Here is a 21,954-nt window from a genome sequence, read left to right as displayed (position 1 = left end):
CTGTTCCACAAATTCTATCTTATGGTTTTCCGGACTTATGTTTCTCTTCACTGTCCTGTCGGCACACAATGGAGTATTTCAGTCGGATTGTTTTTGGGGGACTATTATAGCAGCAAATTCCACGCTAATCCCGAAATGAGAGGCTGTGATAACAAGCCCGCCCACCATTTTCTATAATCATTCCTCGAGACTTTAAGAGTTGAGCCACCCCGCCTTCTTGTTTGCTGCGCCCCGCAAGTTGCTTCTTGTTCTACCTTTTCCAGTCATCCTTTGAAAGAAATAAAGTCCATAATAGTTAAAGGAAAGCACCTTGCCGACACTTTCAAGCGAGATGTGCTTCGGACAGCTCAATTGACTTTTTCGAAGGCTTCAAAGTACACTTAAGCCCCCCCCATCAGGAGGGTTGAGTCACTTCAGCAGAAAGTGTAGCAATGTTGCGCGTGTGTAAACAGTTGCGAAACACTGGCGCGACCTGCCACGCGGGCTTCTTTCATTCACGGCATCCTTCGACATCGGGTGAATGGGAAACGTTTTTATGAGTGCCCGAAAGTTATTTTTGGCATGGCCCTCCCGGCGCGAGGCGGCCATTGGGCAGCGGAGTTTATGTAGTTACGACACAAGAAATGATCCGATATTAAAATCTTCTCTTTTTAAAAAAAATAAAAATATATATATACAGTATATATATATATATATATATATATATATATATATATATATATATATATATATATTCCCACTCGCCCAAGACTCTTTTTCAAATGAGCTGTAGTGACATGTGACACTTTGTGCACAAGCACAAACCATCCCCTTTGTGTTTGTCAGCCTGTCTCATTGTTGTCTTTACACTCTTTGTCTCCTTCACTCTCATTTTTCAGTGCCAGGCTCTGCTGGTCTCTTGCTGTCTACCTCACACACGCACGCACGCACGCACGCACAAAAGGAGATGGCAACAAGGCAGTGCCAGTCACGTATGCACGCGAAAGACAGAGTACGAACCGATCACATGACGCCTTTTCCCGATTAAATTGCATATGTTTGCCTGTGCAGAAAATGCTGCGCTTAAACAAACAGATTTGTCATAGAAATACATTTTTCATACAATTCAAAACTAAATGACAAGCTCAATATGTGGCTTTAACCCTTTCATGACCAAAACGGTGACGCACCAATGTGGAGCGTTCATTATTAAAGACGAGGCTGCTTAAGGGAGGAAGTGGAAACGCTGGCAGTCGCTGAGTCGTGTGCACAAAATGGGTCAGTGTTGATGTTTGCCATTTCAAAAGGTTCAGAATGTGCTTTTGTGCCCGGGCCCCCCGCTGTGCCCCAGTTGCGCCGTCCTAACACATAAAAATGTTTTGAATCGAATTAATTCAGGGCTGAGACGGTTTCTTGATCACTAAATTGCACATTTTTTCCATGTTGCTATGAAAGTGAACTCCTGACTGTCTCGTTTGCATCCGATCATCAAATGCCAGAAGACGAGGCACACATTTCCCAATTTCGTAATCATGGTGCTTAGAGTGTAGCTATTTCGGGACAAACTGGGTGCAGACGAGCTGCCCTGAGACGAGGTAGACTTTGTCCGCATCGATGAAGAAGATGACATCAACGGCAGCTTCTGTGTTGCCACAACGTCGCCGCCCACTCTTTTGCAAGACACCTAACAAGCCCATAAAAGAGGATGATCATCGCTGAGGCGAATGCAGATCCTCCCATTCCCATCCGCCCCACTGAGGAATTCCCAATTACAGTTTGCGACCAGACCACAAGGTCATATTCAAACATCTCCCAAGCGCCGCGCGGGGAGAGAGAGCCAGTTTACTCTAATTGCCTCCAAATTGGACACTTACCAGCGGGATCGAGAACATGTGTTGTTGAGGAGTAGAATGGGATTCCACAAGAGATTGGAAAAGACATTTTGATGGAGAAATCAAGATCGGGCTCTTTAGTGACACTTTCTGGTGGAAGGATTTACTGCAGGGCACATTTGTTGGTGAGCTGCAGGAACATTTTTACATGGATGGTTACAGGAGCAGTGGCGCGGTGGATGACTGGTTAGAACGCCCGCCTCACAGTGTAGAGGTGCAGGCTTCGATTCCATCTCCGGCCTTCCTGTGTGGGGTTTTCTCCGGGTACACCGTTTTCCTCCCACATTCCAAAAACATGCGTGGCAGGTTATTGGAACACTTTAAATTGTCCCCAGGTGTGAGCGCGGATGGTTATTTTTTTTTGTCTCCGTGTGCCCTGCGATTGGCTGGCAACCAGTGCAGGGTGCACCCCGCCTACTGCCCCAAGACGGCTGGGATAGGTTCCAGCACTCCCGTGACCCTCGTGAGGATAAGCAAACTAGGAAATGGATGGATGGATGGGTTATAGTAACAATGACCGTGTGCTGATGTTTTGCCCCTTTTTGGTAGCTAAACAAGTAACCATTCCATAAGTTTCTCATGGTTTTTAATTCTCTTCGTAGGTACGGTGGATCCAAGCCTGACTGCCAGGAGTGAAAATGTGTGAGTAAACGATGCGTCCTTATAATTGCCATTGAAGAAAATAAAAAACACTTGGGAGAAACTGCAAATAAGATTGGATTGGGGGTGGGGGGGAGAATATAACAGAGCATAGGGTCCCCCAAAATTCAGACAGCGAGTAAAATTGACAAATACTGACAAATCGATAAGTCAACTAGTCGACTTTACTACTTTGCATTACTGTTTAAAGCTTGAGGTTGACGCCAATTCGGCTTTCATCACAAACATGGTCAACAAAAACTAATAATAAATATTTGAGTGGCATTAAATCCATATTTTCGACTCAAGAACTCTATTCGTGTCATTTTAGTCTCACAGATGACTGGTTTTTTTTCTTTCACCTTTCCGACCCCAGATGGATGAAAAGAGGAATCTGACAGCAGAAGACTTGAGGAGAAAGTACTCAAAGTGAGAGTGAAAGTAGCCCGATTTGGCTCGAGTTTACGACCTGTTGCAACCCGCCAAGCTGGCGGGCCCGATTACCGGCAACCTCAATAACTTGGGGCCATGCTGTCCTCCAGTTGCACTAATAGCCGAGGGGACTGATTGAGCTTTGTTAGGTAACGTGCGACAAAGAAAAGTTGAAAACAAGGCCACAAGGAATGTTGTTGTACTCGTTTGTTTTTAAATAAGCAGAATGTTAAGAAGTCAATAGTGAGGATGTGAACAGAGCCGCCGGTCTGATCTGTCACCTCAGTGGGAGGTGTCGCCCCCGGGGGCGCAACTGCTGCGTGTCGTATAATCCACATCACTGGAATACGTGTCGCTCTTGTATGCAGGCAGATGCCTTCCTGTGAAACCTTGTTGCTTGTCAGAGTGATGAGAGAGAATGGAATAAATCAGGCCTACTGACAAGTCGTTCGGAGTGAGGGGTTGATGGAAGCGGTGAGTATACTCTGGTGGAATGCGTTGAACTTCACTTCACTTTAAAATATTGGTCGACCAAAGGCTTAGTAGACCTGAAATTGTCCTTAGGTGTAAATGCAAATGCGTATGCTCGTTTGTCTCTTTGTGGCCTGCAAAATCAGCTGGGATTGGCTCCAGATCACCCGTGACTCTAATGAAGATCAGCACAAAAATGGATGGATGGCGCAGTTGAGCAGGTGAAGCAATTTCCATTTATTCCTATCATATATATGCTGCCGATGGAATGCATTCAGTGGACACTTTTGTGATGATACTAATGTTACTAAAGCTAACACAAAATGAACGAAAAGCACAAAGATAATTATGCAAATTTAACACCTTGAATTGTTGATGTAGTTATTTACAACAACATGGTCCATAAAAGTGGTTTACACCCCCCCCCCACACACACACACAAAAACGGACAAAAACAATTAAATAATTACAATTAAAAACGTGTTGAATACAAAGTTGCCGATAAAAAACAAGAATGTGTTTCCGATGAGACCCCACAAAATAAAATAAAATATGTAAAATGATTGTAAAATCTCACAAATTTGGGAACGTACAAATTTGCTAAATTATGAGTTTCACACCTCTTACTTGTTTTTGATTGAAATGCTTATGGTGGGCCTTCGTCCTGTACACGATGATGAGGTAACTGCATGCAGAAGTGACCACTGGAACGTCTTATTTTGAAAGTCAGTCGTGTTCCTTTCCGTGTCTTTTCCGGGTTAATGTCGCTAGGCTTCACACAGCAGTTGCTTGTCGAGTCATCGCTGTTGAGCAGCTCAGAACCCAACGAGACTCCAACCCGGAGCCTTAAAACCTAAAACTCAACAAGCCTCTCCGGGGATTTTACTCACTTAACATGGCACTCAATGGACAAGTTGTGGATACATCCTTAAAATAGTGTAAACATTTTGATTGACACCAGACGGAGAGAAAGCACCAGACCCTCCGCGACATTAGCGGGTGAACTTGGGTTCTCAGCCCGGTGGGAGGTGTCTGTCTGGCGGCTTGCTGCTGCCTGCTCGTCCCGCTAATCGCGCCGCTTCTCGGAGCTCTTTTTTTCTCATCTATCGACAAGGACATTCGAAGTGATGGCGAAGCCGCGTTGTTGTCGGCTTTGTACCCGTCCGTCTCTCTGGGGTTTTCGTCAGGCGTCTATGGGTTTAATGTGACGCACCGTCGTGACACGCCGTGTGCGCGGTTTTTTGCAGCGGACCCCCCAGCAGGAGAAGGGGAAGGGAGACCCTCCATCAAGTTTGTGGCTCGCAAATCTCCCGCAAGAACAAATGTAACAGGTAATCGCTATGCTTTTACATTCAGACTTGTGAGATGCACAAAAGAGAATTTTCTCTAGGGTTGTTCACATGGTGAAAGATATTTATTTAGTTAACCAAAGGAATTGCTTGACTACAAACACTAGAAGCAAGGCGTCTGTTTTTCCTCATGAGACTGCGATAATCTTGATCGTTTCTCTCATGTTGATGTTCCCAACGATAAATTAAGAGTTCATAACAAGTCAAAACAATACGTAAGTAGACTAAATATTCCAAAAATCTAATCAAATTGCAATTTCCTCCATTTTATTGGACGTTTTAATAACGCAAATGTTAATTGTTTTCTTCCTTCCTGTTAAACAGCACAGTTCATGTCACTTTGACCTCACTTGAGTGTTCCCATGGACGGCAAAAGGATGTGACAAAGTATGATCAAAAGCAGAAGTACAGTTATGACTTTTGCATTTCATGCAAATTCGTTATTGGTCAGCGCAGCCTGGTGATGGTTAGACTGAAAGTTACATTGACATTGTTAGATTAAAACTTTATTAAGCAATCTTGTCAAAAGTTATTCGCCACTGCGAGGGAAAGAAAGAGGGACTGCACTTTTCTTGACTTCTTGCCTGAGTCACTCCTCATGACAACGCTGCGCTATTAGGAAATAAGAGTGAAAACACACCTCGTGGCTCATTTGCTTGTCATCCTCCTCAAGCGTCATTATTTCACTTTGCATTGGGTCATTTGAGCCAGCCCAACATGAAATGCAAAAATCTGGTTACAGTAAATTTGCAGTCCGCTTGGAGGAAATGTGGCATGCAGCTGCTTCACATCACAGAAATGCCTTTTGGCCGCAGATAGGACAAACAGCTGTGCGGCGTCTTCGTCATCACTCGGCATCACCTATTGTCTCACGCACGACCGAGGCCGTCTGCTCCTGGACTGCAGGCTGGAACATGGCTGTGACTTCCCCAAGACCTGCAGGGCATCCGTCTGCCTCTGCAAGCAGTCGCCGAAGGCTCCGTTCTATGCGTTGAACCGGGGTGGGAGGGTTTCACCGTACCGTTAATTGCAGCGGTTTATGAAGTAGTTACAGCAGTTGTTTAAATTCCTCCAAGAGTGTGAGGTTGAATTTTTTGGGGGTAAGCTTGGTGCAATGCCGAGATGACAACTTGACAACACTTAAGTCTTTGTTTTATTGAAAAGTGGTTGCATATCTATTTGTAGATAACACAAAGTAGTTTTTTTGGGGGGGGGTAAAGTTTTCTGATGATCTCATGCAATGGTACCATTAGTCGGGATCTGTGTCTCATTCCTGTGGCTTTCTGCGCCAGAATTTCACAGACAAGCTGGGTGAGACCCTCTTCCATGCCGACCTGTTGAAATACCAACTCGACCAAAGTGCGCGTCATTGGCAGGAAATAATTTAGATTCCAGTTGACAATGAATTCATTCATTGATGAGTGATTCGAATGAAAAACTAATGCACTGAAAAATTTTGAAACCATATCCAATTATTCATAAGTAAATAATAAAATAATAATTTTATTCAAGTATGGGGGAAAAACATTTTCTTTTTACTCCACATAAAAAATAGTTGCCAACATGCATTTGTCAATATTAACCTTAATTTGTCAGTGATTAATGCGAGAATGCCGTCGCTGATCCAAAAAAGGCTTAAATGGTTCTGTGTGCCCCTGCCTTTCATAGTACCGAGCAAATTTACTTTCCTGATAAACATACTTTACGTGGTTTCCAGACATGCGTGGAGCTGTTGTGCAGCCGTTCTATCCCTGCCCCCTCTTCCCTAAGCTGCTAACTCACCAGTGAGCAGACTGACCCTGAGGTTAGCCAGGCTGCGGAGACTTTGGGATAATTTGGGAGTGAGGAGCAATTAAAGGGGGCGGCACTTTTACATCACGCCGCAGCAGTGAAAAAAAATGACATAATTTATTCATCTGAAGCTCGCGTGCTGTTTGACGATCAAGTCATACAAATAAATACCCTTATCTAATCAGCCACGTCTTGGCTTGTCGGGGTTAGTCATAGGTCTTGACATTCCTTCAAAGGATGAATGAATAAATCACTTCCATTGATGACTTTATTGAACCACAAGACATTCTTATTGCTGGAAGAAAAAAAGAATCGGTATTTTTTTTTTCCTTCACTGTGTCCGGGAGGAATAATCAAAGAGGCAAGCGGGCATTGTTGCCACTTCTTGACAAACATTTCCTCCTGTTTCATTGTTCCACTTCACCGCAGCCGAAGCAGCAGCCATCTTCTCTCTCTGCTGTGTTTACTTACCGCTGTTGCAGCCAGGGACAACTTGGTCGTCCGATTGATCAATGACAAGGAACACGTCGCAGCAGACGGACAACAAAGAACCAGAAAGTCACGTGATGTTTATTGGTAGAGTGACTGTCTTGTTAGAGGGTGGACATTTGTTCCAGACTAACCCAAACAATATTTCAATGCCTATTTCTTCTCATTCCAGTGACAAAGACAGAATCGGACAAACGCTTGGCCAGGTTAGACCAGGCTGGGCCTTTCTAATCAGCAACCACATCCAGAAGCCTACCAAGGTCAAGTCCCCTGGACCTCAAAGTGGATTCCCAACATTTTTGTCTCTTATCAGGCTTCAGGAGGCCATGAGAACATAATTGGCTTGTCCATGTCGTGGTGGATCCTCCATGGATGTTGGCAGCAGGATGGATTTGGGTGTTGATCTCACTAGCGTCACCTCCTTGCAGTGCTTGCACCCCCCTTCCTTTGACTGCCTGTTGACATCCCCCTCCCTGATCTTCCTGGGAAAGCCCCCCATCATCTCCCGGGGCTTCCCTGAGCCCTCAAGAGGAACTTAGCAGAAGTCTAGCCTGTCTTGTTGAACCAGTTCAGAACACAGAATGTTATTTGGAGGATGCTTTATTACTGTTCCTGCTTAGGGTGACTTTTTGATTGGAGGTTGAAGAGCTGAAAGCAGAACAGAGTTCCTTCTCAGTGGTGTCCAACCGAAGGGAAGAATGTCAGAAAGCAAAAGCGACAGCAAAGCGGTGACGTTCATTGCCCCGGCCCCACCATCGCCGTCACTTCAGAACCCCCGCAAGAATGTGAACGGCTCCGCCAGTTCGGACACGCAAGTGGTCGAGAAACTGGAGGGGCACCTGGAGGGCCACCCGGAAGTCCAACGGCGGCGGCGGCGGCACACGATGGACCGAGACTCCAAGACAGCCGAACATCGGTTCTTCCGCCGGAGTGTGATATGCGATTCCAACGCCACCGCCTTGGACCTGCCCAGCAAGGGGGCTGTGATTCTCATGTCGCCGCTGGACTGCGGGGGGCCGTCAAACGTATTAGCTCCTCAGCCCTCGAGGTCTGGACCCACCGAGAGAGATGCCGGGGTGGTGCTCCAGGAGCTGTCTATAGAAAGCGCCACTCCTCAGCCTGCTTCAGGGCTTGGCGGAGGATCTGGAGAGGGGCCAATCCAAAATGCGGGCCGGGGCAGCGCGGCAGATGTAAGTCATAATAGTAGCGCTGTTGTACATCGTGCAGAACGGGTAAAAGAGCCCGGCTCGACAACGTTGGATGTCAACAACAAAACGGGAGACAAACATGACGAGGCGGCGCGGGAGGTTGCAAAAGACGGAAAATCGCCAGAGGGCAGCGCCAGCAGTCCTTCCGAGGAGAAGGAACGGGAAACAGAGCTGGCCAAGGCGCGCGCCGAGCAGCGGGAGGCCGAGAAGCGAGTGCAGGAGGATATCGAGGAGGCGGAGACCAAAGCGGTCGGGACGTCGCCGGACGGACGCTTCCTGAAGTTCGACATCGAGATCGGGAGAGGCTCCTTCAAGACGGTCTACAAGGGGCTCGATACGGAGACTACGGTGGAAGTGGCGTGGTGCGAGCTGCAGGTATGTCCTGTATGTCTTAAATTGTTGTTTCCCAACCTTTATTTAAGACATATTAGAGAAGTCAAAAATGGTGAGGCGGCAGTAAATCAGGCCAAAATACTTATGTCAGGGGATGAGGCAGAGCAAGAAACTAGTTTCACACTCGGTTCTGGTTTAAAAACTGAAGTGTAGAAATAAGTCTTAAGTCAAGATTTTGTTTTTTATTGTATTTTTTGGGGGGGGGGGGGTGTAGCTGTTCAGATTCTCACAGGTAAAGAACTCCATCGCACTGAAGCCTGAATAGAGAATGCTTTCGAAACTGCTTTGTTTTCATCTCTCAAAGTCACCAAAAGACCGGCACGTTGCGAGTGTGTGATTGAAATCCCGAGACTGACTGTCAGTCTTGCTAACTGTGTTAAAAAGAAGTGCAAAACAGCACGGGGGTGGCGCATGAGCCGCCACAGGATGCTCTTGCCGCATTGTTGTGCACTGATGCAACATGGAGGATGTGTCAAGCGGCGGGCGAGCGAGTGCGAGGCAGAGTACGGTACTCATTTCCTGGATGCACCTTTTGCGGGAAAGAGGCGAGAAGAGAATTTGAATGAATTTCCGTATTCCCGTAAGCGTCTGGTGTAGTTTTAAACAGCGTATTTGTTTTGGTGCTTATAGTTCACCGAAACTAGATCAGATGAGACTCCCACCTCTGTGGGTCTGAACAGGATTCTTCCACACAGCTGGTCCCCCCCCCCCTCCCCCCCTTCATTCATTGTGTCACAAGACGCTGCTCGCGGCTCCCACAGTCCCAGCAGCTAAAATCAGCTTCGCCTGATGCTGCTCGCGCGCCTTGGAAACGCCGCTTTGTTTACCAGGAAACAAACATTCGGCTCCTGTCGTGCGCCTTTCCTCTCATCTGCCGCCGCGCCCGGCAGGTGGTGGTTTGCGGGTCGCCTTAAACCCCGAGTTGCTTCATTCTGTTGAGTATATCCTGGATTAGCAGAGTGCAATGCTGCATTTAAACATGATCTATGGGGTGTGTTATGTAAGAGCGCGAGGTCCTGTGGTGCTGCCTGCAGAGGCGAGTCGGTTTCCGACAGATTCTTGCTCCAGTCCTCTGTGTGTGTCCACAAGGGCTGAACAACTGGTGACATGTGGCCGGAGTAAAGTTCCATACATGTAGACACGCATGCATGTTTCCTCAGTGTGTGGGCTGGGCAACTGGAGATGTGTGGGAGTTCCTTGTCTACATGTGCACAAAGGTTGAAACATGGCAGACGGCAACCGGAGTTGACAGCAATATTTTTACGCTGTATTTTCGTCTAATATTAAATACTAATACGATGAATTAATATTCCACCCACCCCAATATTTTTATACATGGTCAATATATTTTTGTCTGTGTGTTCTATTTTCATAGTTGTCATGCTATTTCTTTCCTAATTCTAAAAGAATAAAATAATTTATAACATTTATTCATTCGGTATCTCTGAATGTGCACAATATGGTGCGATTTAAAATTAGAATGGGTGGTCTACGCTTTACTATTCTGACTGGCAGAATAATTCACGGATGGCTGGAGATAGAGCGCGATTTTTTTTTTCCATCATCCCACGTGAGGAAGATTGCCCAACAGATAGTTGCAGCCATGAAAGAGACCACTATCTTATCTTCACGCGAGTCAAAAAAGGGAAACGTCCGTTTTCAAAGGAAAAAAAAAAGGCAAATGAATTTCGAAAGATGAAACGCAACCCCCTGGGTGCACGATGCCGGTTGGAAGCCAACACGGGCGGCGGGCCTGACGGTGTCACTGGCGATCACACGGAGCATGTCCAGCCTTTCGCCGCCATTTGGGGGGGTCGAGCTCCAATTCAAAACGCCGGGCAGAGTAAACGGTTTGTTCGGAAGGAGGGACGATTGAGGGAAAATAGAGAGGAGGTAGGGAGAAAACAGGGGCGCATGGGAAGAAAGAAGAAACTGAAGACCGAGAGAGACCCAATGTGTGTGTGTCTGCATGTGTATGACCTTTAGGCTCTGAGCTCCATTGGTGGGCGGAGACCTTGAAATTTCCCTCAATGGCAACGCAAGGCAGATTAGCCACCCCACCCCCTGGCCCCCCTCGACCGACACAGACGGACTACTATTACTTCCATACTTTGGGGGCTGGTAAAGGGGGTTGAAGAGTTTCTCTGTCTCTATAATAACACTCACTGCCATAAAGTAATCTTTTTGTGAAAAAAGTTTTCATTTTAGTTTTTCCTCTTCAAGACGCTGTCGAGTTCGCGCAAAGAGTGAGAGCCGTAACTTTAGAGCACCTCATTGTCAGCCACGGGTGTGCGCCCGTCACGCAGAGAGGTTTTTAAGAGCAAGGAGGTTGTAAAATTTTTGACAGCCACTGTGTGGTCAGGCGCTTCATGCCTGCGTGGCAGCTTTAGTGCGCCTCGTTGTTGCGGAGAGAACAGCCTCAGTTTATTTTATTTTTTTTGAGCATTCAAATTTACTATTCTCAGTGGTCTGTCACTTTTTTTAACCTTAAAGTTTCTTTAAGGTCTGCAAATAAAAGTCACCGTAGTCTGTTACAGATTGAAAGAAAGATCATTTATGAGGGCTGGAAGTAGATTTTGGCCAGATTGCGATGTTGGTCAAGATTTAATAATGTCCTCCATCCATTCGCACACAATGGATTCTCTGTGGTACTCATACAAGCTCGTATCATGGTGATCACTTTTAACTCCCCAGCCAGTCTGCCTGCCAACGATATCGTCCCACGTCTGGAGAGGAGAGCCATAGGGCGCATTCAGGAGTGTAAAAGTGGCGTCGTACATCTCGGTGGAAGATAAATAGAAGCAGGGTCCTCAGGGAGGGGGGCGGGGGTGAAGTGAGACGCTCAGATTGAAGGTTCGGCTTTCCCTGAACAAACAGCAAGCAGCAGCTGGGTTTGATTGATTGATGTGGACATATGTCATAAAGCGCATACGGGCGTAAAAATGCTTTTTTCAGGTGGACTTGAATGTGGGCTATAAATTACAGACTCAGTTGAGTCTGTAAAAAATATAAAGGACTGTTCTGAAAATAGCCGGTGCAATGGGGGCCGAGCTCATCACATCTCATGAGCAAAAAGAGCCGCTCAGAGGTGGATTAATGGGTGATCAAAGCGTAAAAGCGCTGATGGCCCGGCGTTCCGCCGCCAACAACTCTGATACGCTGGACATCCCGAAAAAGCAGCGCGTCCGGTCCAAGAACTCTTTGTTATTCTTGCCGAAAAGAATTTAAGCATTCCTGAAGCTTTAAGTGGCTGCCGGGATTAAAAAGTGCGGTGTAACTTTCGGGTCAGCCCGATTTGGTCATTTGTTCTCAGACTTGAGATCAGTTTGGGTTTCCGGCGCTCTCCGATGTTTCGCCACCACCTTCCGCGCCGCTCGATCGCAATCAGCTGTGACCGACAAAAGGAAGGCATCGCGGCTGATGCTTGCTCATGTGCAAGCAGTCCTCTGTGCTCTTCCTGTCGTGACGCGTGTGTGTATGTGTGGGTTGAATGGCAAGGTCAGGCCGTTCCGCTTTGAAGAATTCCATTCGTGTCCACTCCAGTAGCTCAGGGTCAAACTGCCATAAGGGTTCAGGGAGGACTGCCCGATAAACACAATAACAGCCTTTAATTGTCTTTTATTTGTGCTACAAAGTGTGCGTACGCACGCTTGAGTTAGTGTATGCCGTGAAGGCATTTCAAAATCGTCACACTGGTTGGAAAGGAGGCTGTGTCGCCGGCTTCACGGAGGGAAATGCGCCTACACTTGATGTGGGCCGTCGTGCGTGTGTTTTACGAGGTGAAACGGGGACAGCGAACGCATCAGGCAGATGTTAGATGGCTTGTACAGTGAAACACGATGACAGGGCTCAAGCTCTGTTTCCCCCCCCCCCCCCCCCCCCACACTCCTGCTTAAGCCTTGCTCTTTCCAATCAGATTTGTCATTTAGGTCTGCTCATCTCATTATTTCCCTTTTACTCATCTGCTCGTCGCGCCATTTTAATCGGCACAGCAACCCCCACGCACGCTGCTGGCTTTTTCTTATCATCGCTCCAAATATCAAATTGAAGTTCTGATTGTTTCGTTTGAAAATCGTCATTTAGCTGGTTTTGTATGTAGACTCTACACACTGAGGAGGGCAAAAAGCACACTCCTCACGTGTTGTAGGATTTTGAGAAAAGCAGCTGAACCTGAAATATGAGGGGAAGTATTTGGCGATGGTGCTGTGTTGAGAAAGAAGAGAAAAGAAAGGAAGCTCGGTGCAGTCATGGCGATCCCCTGGAGATATGGTGAAAATAATCACTCCCTGGAAATGCGGAGATCAGATCTTGGTTGGACGTTTTATGAGCGCTCCATTTTCCCATGGATTGAAAAAGCAGCAACACAAAAGGTGGTTTGTTGTTTGGAAGGAATCTTGGATGTTGTATGTCCTAAATTTGGCGCAGGGAAGAGTGATGCTAATTTGACCGAATTTGAATGATTAAAAAAAAAAAAGAAGTCTAAAAAGTGAGACTTTTTAATCCTAGAAAATCAAGCCTTTCTCTCCACTCTTAAACTCTGTGAAAAATCATTACTATGAGTCTGGAAAAGTGGAAGCTTCTTCAGTTAGCATCTTTCTGAGGTGCCTAGAACCTCATGTAGCTGGAAAATATCCCGCCAGGTTGTCGAGGGGACAATGAGGCGCTCTAAAGCAGTCATGCCAGTGTTGCCCCAGTCGAAATTAAACATTCAGAATCCGCGGAAAACAACCTCAAGTAGATGCACATCCGAGGCTGCTTGCTATACAAGCGCCGCCACACATCTCATAATATCCTTCCTTCTGAGTGTTTTCATTCTGCCTTTGCCGCTTTTGTCCCACTCTTTTGGGGGCGGAATTGGGAGGTGTGGGGGTTGAGGGGCCTTCTCCCTCCCAGATTCCCCACATTCCTCTGATAAGATGTCATTGAATAGGTTGGGGAGGGGCCACACGGTTATTGTGTCCCCTCATTATTCTGCGTGCATGTGTGTTTTCATTTGGCACTTGAGGAAATGAATGGAAGGCTACGCCAACCCAGATGGACATCAAGTTCGGGCTTTGACTCACGAGCGCCTCCGCGGGAACGACGCCAAAATGCTTAGCGCTCGCCGCGGCCAACAGCTGCAACTGATGAACCTGTCGGCCATTGTTCCTGTCAGCCCTTCAATGCGCTGGTATTTATGGCGGGGATAGCAGAGTAAATTACTCAGGCAGGACTTTATTAGCTGGTCCGAAAATAGAGCAAGACAGTGAGAACAAAGTCCGCTATTGAGGTGCGCAACGGCCCAACGCTCTCATTGTGCCTCTTTTGTTTCCGTCTCTCGCCGTCCGCCTCGACTTGTGCGGGCAACGTGGGACGTCGAGATCCTTCCTCGCATCGGTCCTAAAAATAGCATGAGAGCCGTGGAACGGCATCCGCCGAAATGCTGCTTGAGCGAAAGGTAAAAGGGCCTCTCTGTTGTGTTTTAGTTGCCATCTCTCAGCAAAACCACTCACACACTGTGAAATGGGAAGTTCCCAGCCAGATTAGTAGGAGTCAATCCCTCATAAAGCGGCCTTGCGTGACGCAATCAGCAGCGCGTGAGGTCATGCGGGCGCTGCGCGTGCGCGCCAGACGCCTGGTGCCGTTTTGAACTTGGACGGCGAGAAGTCCCATCTGTTGGTCTTTCATGTGGCCGAGCGAGCAGCTGCGTGATTTACGGCGTCGTCATGAATAGTTAGCGCGAGCGAGTCAGCACATCACAGGTTTTTAAGCGCTCACGAGTCAACGTATGAAACGCGTCCAAAAGTCCATGTCTGCAGCATGGGCTGGACGCAATCCCGATAAAGGGCTTTGCGTTAGCCGTCGCTGTGCCGCTGGACTTATCAGAGAAATTAGCGTTTTTCGTTGATAAGACAGGAAGTGCCGACATGGCTTCGCGAGTTTATCTCACAATAAAGCGGGTCAAATGTTGATTGTAAATATTGGGAAACTTTCTTACCTTTATTTGAGAGGCTTGTCATAGTGAGATATGTGTCCACATAAAAAGATGTACTTATCAATTATATCAATTCAGTGGAAATCAAACTGCTCCTTTTGGGGGCAATTCAATGCAACACAGACATATGAACGTATACTGTACATGAAGGAGACGGTCATCATTGCTCAGTAAGCCGCAGTAGTAGTAGTCAAGCTTCGCAGAGGATAAAGACGACCCCCCCCCCCCCCCCCCCCCCCCCAGTCTGCATGTTTTTCGGCATTCTCAATTCTGGCCTAAATTGTCAAGACAAATATACCTGCGGCCCTTTTGTCATTTTTGCTCTTTTAGTACACAAATGCGGCGCAGCTCTCATGAGTGATAACAAAGCAGGGTTGACAGAAGGGTCGCTTGTGTTTGTTTACCCCTCTTAGTCCTTTATGTGCGTGTCGGCACGCGGGCAGCCTCGCCGTGTCTGTTCATTGTGTCGTCGGGTGATGAACGGCTCAACCCCGTCGCCCTGTTGTTGACCCGTACCGTCGGAGGGGGCGGGGGGATAGTGGGAGGAGGGAGTGGGGAAATAAAATAAAAGACATTCAAGTGAGACGTAAATCTAGGCGGGGTTACGAGCGTTTGCGTGCTCATTTTAAGGCCTGCTTCCATGTTCCGCCGCATGAATATTTGATCAGGAATACCTCCCGTGCCGAGTTTGCACACGTGCAGATTCCAGATAATGGAATGACACAATAAATCCAAGCGCACTGCTCGCGGATTTAAACGTCCGTTCGTATCACAATTAAATGCCCTGGGCCGTCGCAGAGCTTAAAGCTATTTTGAAATGAGTTCACCATTTGCATCGAGTCGCAGACAAAAAATGACAACAGGGTGAGGCGCAGTCGAGGTGAAGCTCGAACAAGGATGCGCACGCTTAATGGCAGCGTGGGGAACTAATGGACTGTAGAATCCCCCGTGAGTTGATGCTGGGCCCATTCAACGACCTGCACACTTTAGGAAATGACTACCCCCCCCCCCCCCACCACCACTGCCCCCTCCATTTTTTTTTCACTCCATTTCCAGATGCTCTTCAACACCCTTGGGGGCAGTGTTGCACAAGACGGCTTGCATATTTTTCCATTGTGGTGTGCTCTGTGGCACAGCAATTGTTCGTTAGCAAAGAGGACTTTCCTAAGGCAAAGTGATGCGTATTTAATTCTGTTCGCTGAGCGTTATAAGTTGTCACTCATATTTAAAGGCATGATTGTTTTTTATAATAATCACCCCAAATTGTTGCACAGAGTACCAATTTACACGTCGTGCTCAAAAGTGTTGTTCTCTACAGGAAGTAGAACTGCTCCTGTTGCGGAATTCTGCGGACAAAGTGTTTTTATCGAGTATGCGACAACCTGTGTCGTGCGAGCGCACGCAAACTCAACAAAGCAGGTGTCATGTTGTACAAACTACGCCTATGCAATTTGTGTCATGCAACACTGTCACTTTTTTGAGCCTGCGCTGCTATTAGCCTGTCAGCACATCGCGCAAACGCGGAAGATCATTTCATAAACGTCGTCAGTCACAACGTGCTCTCGTGGCGTGATGAAATCGCTTGGAACAAACTGGAGTCGAGAGCGCTTTGCTATGTATTTACCATTGCGGACTTTTGGCAGTTTTTTGGGGGGGGGGGTGGTGAGGGGGTTATTTGTTTTCTATGTATTAGCTGACAGAAGTGTGGGGTGTTATTCAGGTAGCATGTCCCCCCCGGCCAAGTGTCGTGAGCCGACAGCAGCTCGGAACTGCTGACATTTCTTTGCGGGATTAAAAAGCTTAAATGGGAGAAGGTTTTTCTTTTTCTCGAAAATCTGCTTCCAGTGCCCTGCTGTGGAGGGCAATGTCCTTAATTAGCCCAAACATTACCCGCGTTTCAGCTCACCAGCTTGAAGCGGATCAGAGGGATGATTTAGAGAAAGAAAAAAAAAACTGGGTGGCTGGAAGTGTTTGAGAACTACCATAAATCGCCATGAATGTGAATATTGAGCAATAGCCAAAAGTATTGGAATCGGGTGTTGGGGCTAGACGAGGGAGATGCGTAGTTTCTTGGCGAACACTAGCTTAACCTCGCTTAGCCTTTGAGCTTATTCCGAAGTAACAACAACAAAAATATGTAGTTTAAATGAAAGCATTTTGAAAATAAACTGACGAGCGTTTCGGCCATCATAGCCCTGTTAGCTTATGGCATTCTTTGAGCCGCTCTTAATTTACGTGTTAGCACTATTAGCACACTCGAGGGGAATGATTTTGTCTCTCATTCTCCTTCCACTGCTTTGCTGTCACGCTGCTCGCAGCTCTCTGTGCTTTTCTGTGGTTCATTCTTTTCTTTGTGCATCTAAAAATAGCCATCTCCCGGGCTGAAGATGTCGGTGGCAGCAACGGTGTCAGTCAGTTTTTTGCTTTTGAGTTTACATTTTCGACACGTGAGGCTTGAAACACTTGGCGGCCCAGTTAAAGTCGACTGCAAAGCGCATCACCGTTCAAGCCCGTCGTTCAAGTTGAAATGTCTCATGGCGTGTGGAAAACATTCTGCACAATGCCACACATGTCCATGACACACCCTGACATTCTTAGAAAGACACAAGGCGAGGCATTCAGGGTCTGACTGAGTCGAGGTCCCTTTCTGGGTCAACGTCTGGGTCACTTTGGAGGGGGATGAAGGATGCGGGGGGTAATTGAGAACGTTCCATCCTGCAGTGAACTCTTGTCTGAGGCAAGATGTTTCTATATCTTACACTGTGCCTCTTTTTCTTGAAAACTCATTCACTGCCAGCCCTCCCGGATAAATGGATGTTTAGCGCGAAATAGACGGAGTCATCCTTGGTCAGGTCTTCGCAGCAGGTGAAATCCCATCCAAAATGTCACCAAGGAGCTCTCGCTGCGAGTACGACCTTGCTAACAACTTCCTGTGTCAGCAGAGAGTCTTGTGGTTCCATTTCGGCGCAGCAATTTCAAAGCCACGTCGTTTTTGTGTTTGATATCGCGTAAGAAGCCCATGAAAAAGCACGGGCGATTGTGTGGGTTATTTGCGCAAACAAAGGAAGGGTTCACCGTGGAATTCCAAACACAAGTGATTATACTCACTGATGCTGCTGCTGTGTGTGTGTGTGTGTTGGCACGCTCCCGCGTGTAGACAGGTGCGCCTCTGATCCTTATTTTCTTCCCTCACAGGCACTTTGCACCTGAATAAATCCGACGAGCTGTCAATAGTCGATGTGCCGTAGCAACGAACCGTACACAGACATTATTTTGGTTGATTTTGTTTTATGTTAAATTGATGGGCTCCGTAACGCTTTTGAATAGCTGACAGGGAAAATGATTGATGCACTCTTTTTATTTAGTTATTTTTCCTTCAGTTTTGCTGCCCAACAATAATATTCATAAAGTAAGTCAAACAAGTCCAGATGCTCCATAAGGACAAGAAGAGAAGCTACTGTCAACACATTCCTGGCACGGTCAAACCAAAATGTGACAAATTGCCATTTTGAGCCCGAACATGAAGAACTCTGCAGCATGAGTCACAGGAAATGCGTGAGAATTATGGGAAATGGAGTCCACGCGATGTGTGGAAAAAAATACCGATTCAACTTTTTTTTTTTCCTATCATGCTGCATGAAAAGAAAATCCTAAATCTTCCTCCCTTGACATATAATGTTCATTGTCAGGATATTTAAAGCGGCTATTAATGAGAATTGGTATTGTTCGCGTCTTCTCTTTCTGTCCCGTGCCAAAGGGAAACTTGTGGCCGCTCTTGTGCAGCGAGCGCGCCTATTATGCCCTGTCTTTGTAAAGCTAATCGCAGCCAGATGTACTTTGAGATTAATTACATCTTGTCCCTTCTGAGGCGACGGAGCTGTACATTATTGTAATTAGTCGCTGAAAGTCTGCCAACCGTGAAATCAAACTCAGGCAGCTGAAATAGCAAAAGGTTTCGAGACTGAATCACCAGGTCGAACCCTGGTGCAAAGACGGTCGAGTATAAAGTTTATTTAAATAGGCTCGTCAAACGAATTCATCATTCATGTTGACGATTGTTTTGTAGGGATGCACCGATACCACTTTTTTATTATTATTTTTTCATTCAATATAAGCTGTGTGTGCTTTTTTTAGGTGACGCAAGTTTGACCCTGAATCATTGTGACAGTGACATCTTTGTCCCTACTCCGCTTTGCTGAGACACAGGGGCTCCTCTGCGGTAATCCGACCCACTCTGTGTGTCTCTCTGTGGGTAATTGCGTCACTCATGTGTCCCTCTTCGCCTTGTTCTCCATCAAAATGAACCTCCCATTGAAGTGCATCGTTGAGAGGTGTTCAGGTCACGCTTATTATTGCGCTTGTCGTTTGTGTTTTGGCCTCTCTTTTACCTCGGAGGAGCGTGTGGAATATTTGACCCGCGTGTCCAAGCAGGAAAGACGACCCTGGGGCAAGTTTGCCCATATCCGCATCCCGCAACCTCACATCCGTCCGTCCTGGTGTGGTTTTCAACACCATTTGCTGCAGCCGTCCGAACTTCGTAGCGTTTGTTCAGTTTACTTCCTTGGATGAAGTAAAGCCCCCTGCGCCCCAAAACAAAAAAACACAGGCCTTCAAATCTCATCTGGATTGCGTTAACCCATAAAAAACTGCTTGTAGTCAACCCACACGGTCATCAAAAAGAGCACTCAAGCATGCTACCGTAAATTCCGTAACACCCTTGCGCAAAGTGACGTGACGTCACACATAGGAAGTTTTTTTGACGTCCAAAACTTTGAGTGGATTATAAAGTCCGCTCAAGAGCACCTGGTTTCTTCTTCTGGTTGGATTTAGGGTTAACGACGGTCTGTTTTGACCCCATGAGTGAGGATAACCACGTATAAACATGGTCGTCCTCTCTGCCTCCTTCCCCGCGCGGTAAATAATAAACGCGAATAAAAGGTGAGCTGCTATTATTATCATTTTTCTTGCTTCTCGACCGCGGCGAGCTGATGAAAGCGAAACCCGAGACCTGCTAAAGTTAATCTTGGGCGTCAAAAGCGGAGGGCCCACATGTTTAATGGTGTGCAAAAGGATCCTCCTGCCAGATTATGTAATCGTTTTATCTGGAACGGCCCGCCATCCGCTCTCTTCCGTTACCTCACCAGTTGAGTGTAACAGGGTCCGGAACGGCCGCGAGATTTAAGTTACACGGCGAGGGATTCAAGGTCACGCATACGTACGCGGTGTAAAATGTTTCCTGTTTGTGAAGGCCTAGTGATTGGAGTTAACTCGAGCAGCCTGGCATTTTTGGCCGTCGCCATTTTTGGAAACGCCAACGGACGGCGGACGCTGAACGGATCATGTGCAGCCGCGCGGCCTGCTTGTTTATGACGTGCGAACACGGCAGTCAAGGCCGTCTTGCGCTATACTTAGACGACAACCTTTTTCAAAGGTCCACCGAGGCAGGCTTGGATGAGTTTGGAGTGGAAAAACTGTGAAAGGCGCACAGATCATGTTAATGGACACTTGTCGCATGCCTGACACACCATCCTCACATTGTACAATATCATTGACTGAGTATTTTTGGCTTTAAAAGGCCTGGAGAGTGATATGGGTGTCAGGAAAAGAGAGTGTCGATTTGGCTGACTTTTGTTCCTTATCCAATTATTTGAAATATTCGATTCATCATTGTAGACCTACTGTGTAAATTGTGTAAATTTAAAACGATCTAAATTGTGTTTGTGAAAAGAGATTGGAAATTCAGTCGTTTTTTTTTTCTTTTTCTCGATGTGGTGACTTTAAAGTGACCTTTTAATCCATTGGCTGCCGATTTTCTTCATTCGATTTAATTGGATGGTTGTTTCCTGCATGTAGAACAAAGGATCCCATTCTTGGTTGCTATTTTTTATTTTTTTTATCTGAACCCACAATTGGCACTTTACAATTGTTTCTTGTGCTAATTCTTTACCTCATAGATCGAATCAATCACACGGCAAACATTTGCATAACCTGTTAAATGACGTCCAAGTTGTCCTCTTTGCACGCCTGGCATGCAGCCACTTGACTCATGTGCCCGATTTTGTGGATTACCGCAGGTATAAATCATGTGCAGGAGTCTTTGTGTGTTTTGTCGCATTCAGGATGATGACGAATGTTGGGGTTGCTGTTTGTGTGGATCCGTGTTCTCCAGCCAAGCGCGGGTCAATGAAACAATGACTTGACCTATTGTGAAGCACCGACGTTTTTATTGAAATCGAAACCATCCCGACCAATTATTGTCGTTTATTGTAAAGCATTTGAAGCGGAAGATTTCGCCCTCGTTTTGATTGATAGGCCACATTTTAAGGAAGAGGCCGTGCCGAGCGAAGCGATGCCCATAAACACAAGGAATGCCTTTGCCCGGCCACATTTTTTCAACCGGCAAGCCGCCTCCTTTCCTCCGCAACTAGGTCAGATTTCAGATCGACGAGTCGGACACATGGCCCTGGTTACTGCAATATGTAGAGTGGTGACTGAAGGGAAACCAAAAACCACCTAAGTCGGAGGAAGGAATGAGGAGGAGGAGGAGGAGGGCAATGCAGCGGAGAGTGGAAAGAGAAACACAAAGGGAGGGGGTGGGAGAGTGGACAAAAAGATAGAGCAAATCCATTTTGGAATACAGCAGCAGGCTGCCAACAAGTCGACTCCAATATCCATGTTTGCCATCGGGGCTTTAGCAGCCGCACCTCAAATGTCTTGAAGGTCCCCAGTGTGCAGATTATGAGGGCTCACTCTATGCCCCCGCCCCCACACCTTTCCCTTTCACACTTACTGGAAGTCATTCATCCCCCTTTCAATCACTCTTATTCACAACAGATGCCCCCCCCCCCCCGCCCCACTTCTCTTTGACACACCGGTGGGGCCGAAACCATAACAAGCTGGGCGAAAGGTCTCGCAGGGGTTTTTTGCTGTGCGTTAGCTGTGCGCATGTTTATGAGGTTCTGTGCAGGGGAGCATCTCCTGAGCATGTGTGTGGGATTCAGACACGTTGGCTCCATACTAATGACCAAGTTCCCCTCTGGATTTAAGTTCCCTTGTCCAGCTTGATGCAATAACGCAGGGAGTGTATACGCCCCGCATTCTTTTAGCGATATGGGTACAGAACGCATGCAGGGAAATCAAAATGGGGTCGTCAAAGCATTTCAGCGCTAACCTCTCTGAGCAGATTCAGTTGCACGTTCGAGACGGCTTGCATCATCTGCGTTTTGAAGTGCGTGAATTACCCAGGCACTGATTTTGAAAGTAAACACGATACAACCCTCTGTTTGCTTCCAAAAAAGCAATCCCTCGCCTCATGAATTAACTCTTCACTTTGCAAA

The 21,954-nt window shown here is 46.9% G+C and overlaps 1 protein-coding gene across 4 annotated transcripts in view; it reads left to right on the top strand.

The window, feature by feature from the left end:
• The first annotated feature begins 4,210 nt into the window (after positions 1–4,210).
• wnk1b (WNK lysine deficient protein kinase 1b) overlaps positions 4,211–21,954 on the top strand; it is a 39,903-nt gene continuing 22,159 nt past the window's right edge. For all 4 annotated transcript variants that reach the window (XM_086102693.1, XM_086102694.1, XM_086102692.1 and 1 more), the window contains exons 1-2: positions 4,211–4,744; positions 7,215–8,625. In XM_086102693.1, the coding sequence (XP_085958819.1) occupies positions 7,741–8,625 (885 nt within the window). In that variant the 5' untranslated portion in view covers positions 4,211–4,744; positions 7,215–7,740. The remainder of the gene's footprint in view (positions 4,745–7,214; positions 8,626–21,954) is intronic.

Source organism: Hippocampus guttulatus, chromosome 22 (assembly GCF_054856545.1).
Source record: "Hippocampus guttulatus isolate MCC_2025c chromosome 22, RoL_Hgut_1.0, whole genome shotgun sequence".
NCBI classification, from domain to species: Eukaryota; Metazoa; Chordata; class Actinopteri; order Syngnathiformes; family Syngnathidae; genus Hippocampus; species Hippocampus guttulatus.
Note: the sequence above shows the minus strand (reverse complement) of the source record. Positions and strands in the feature narration are given on the sequence as shown.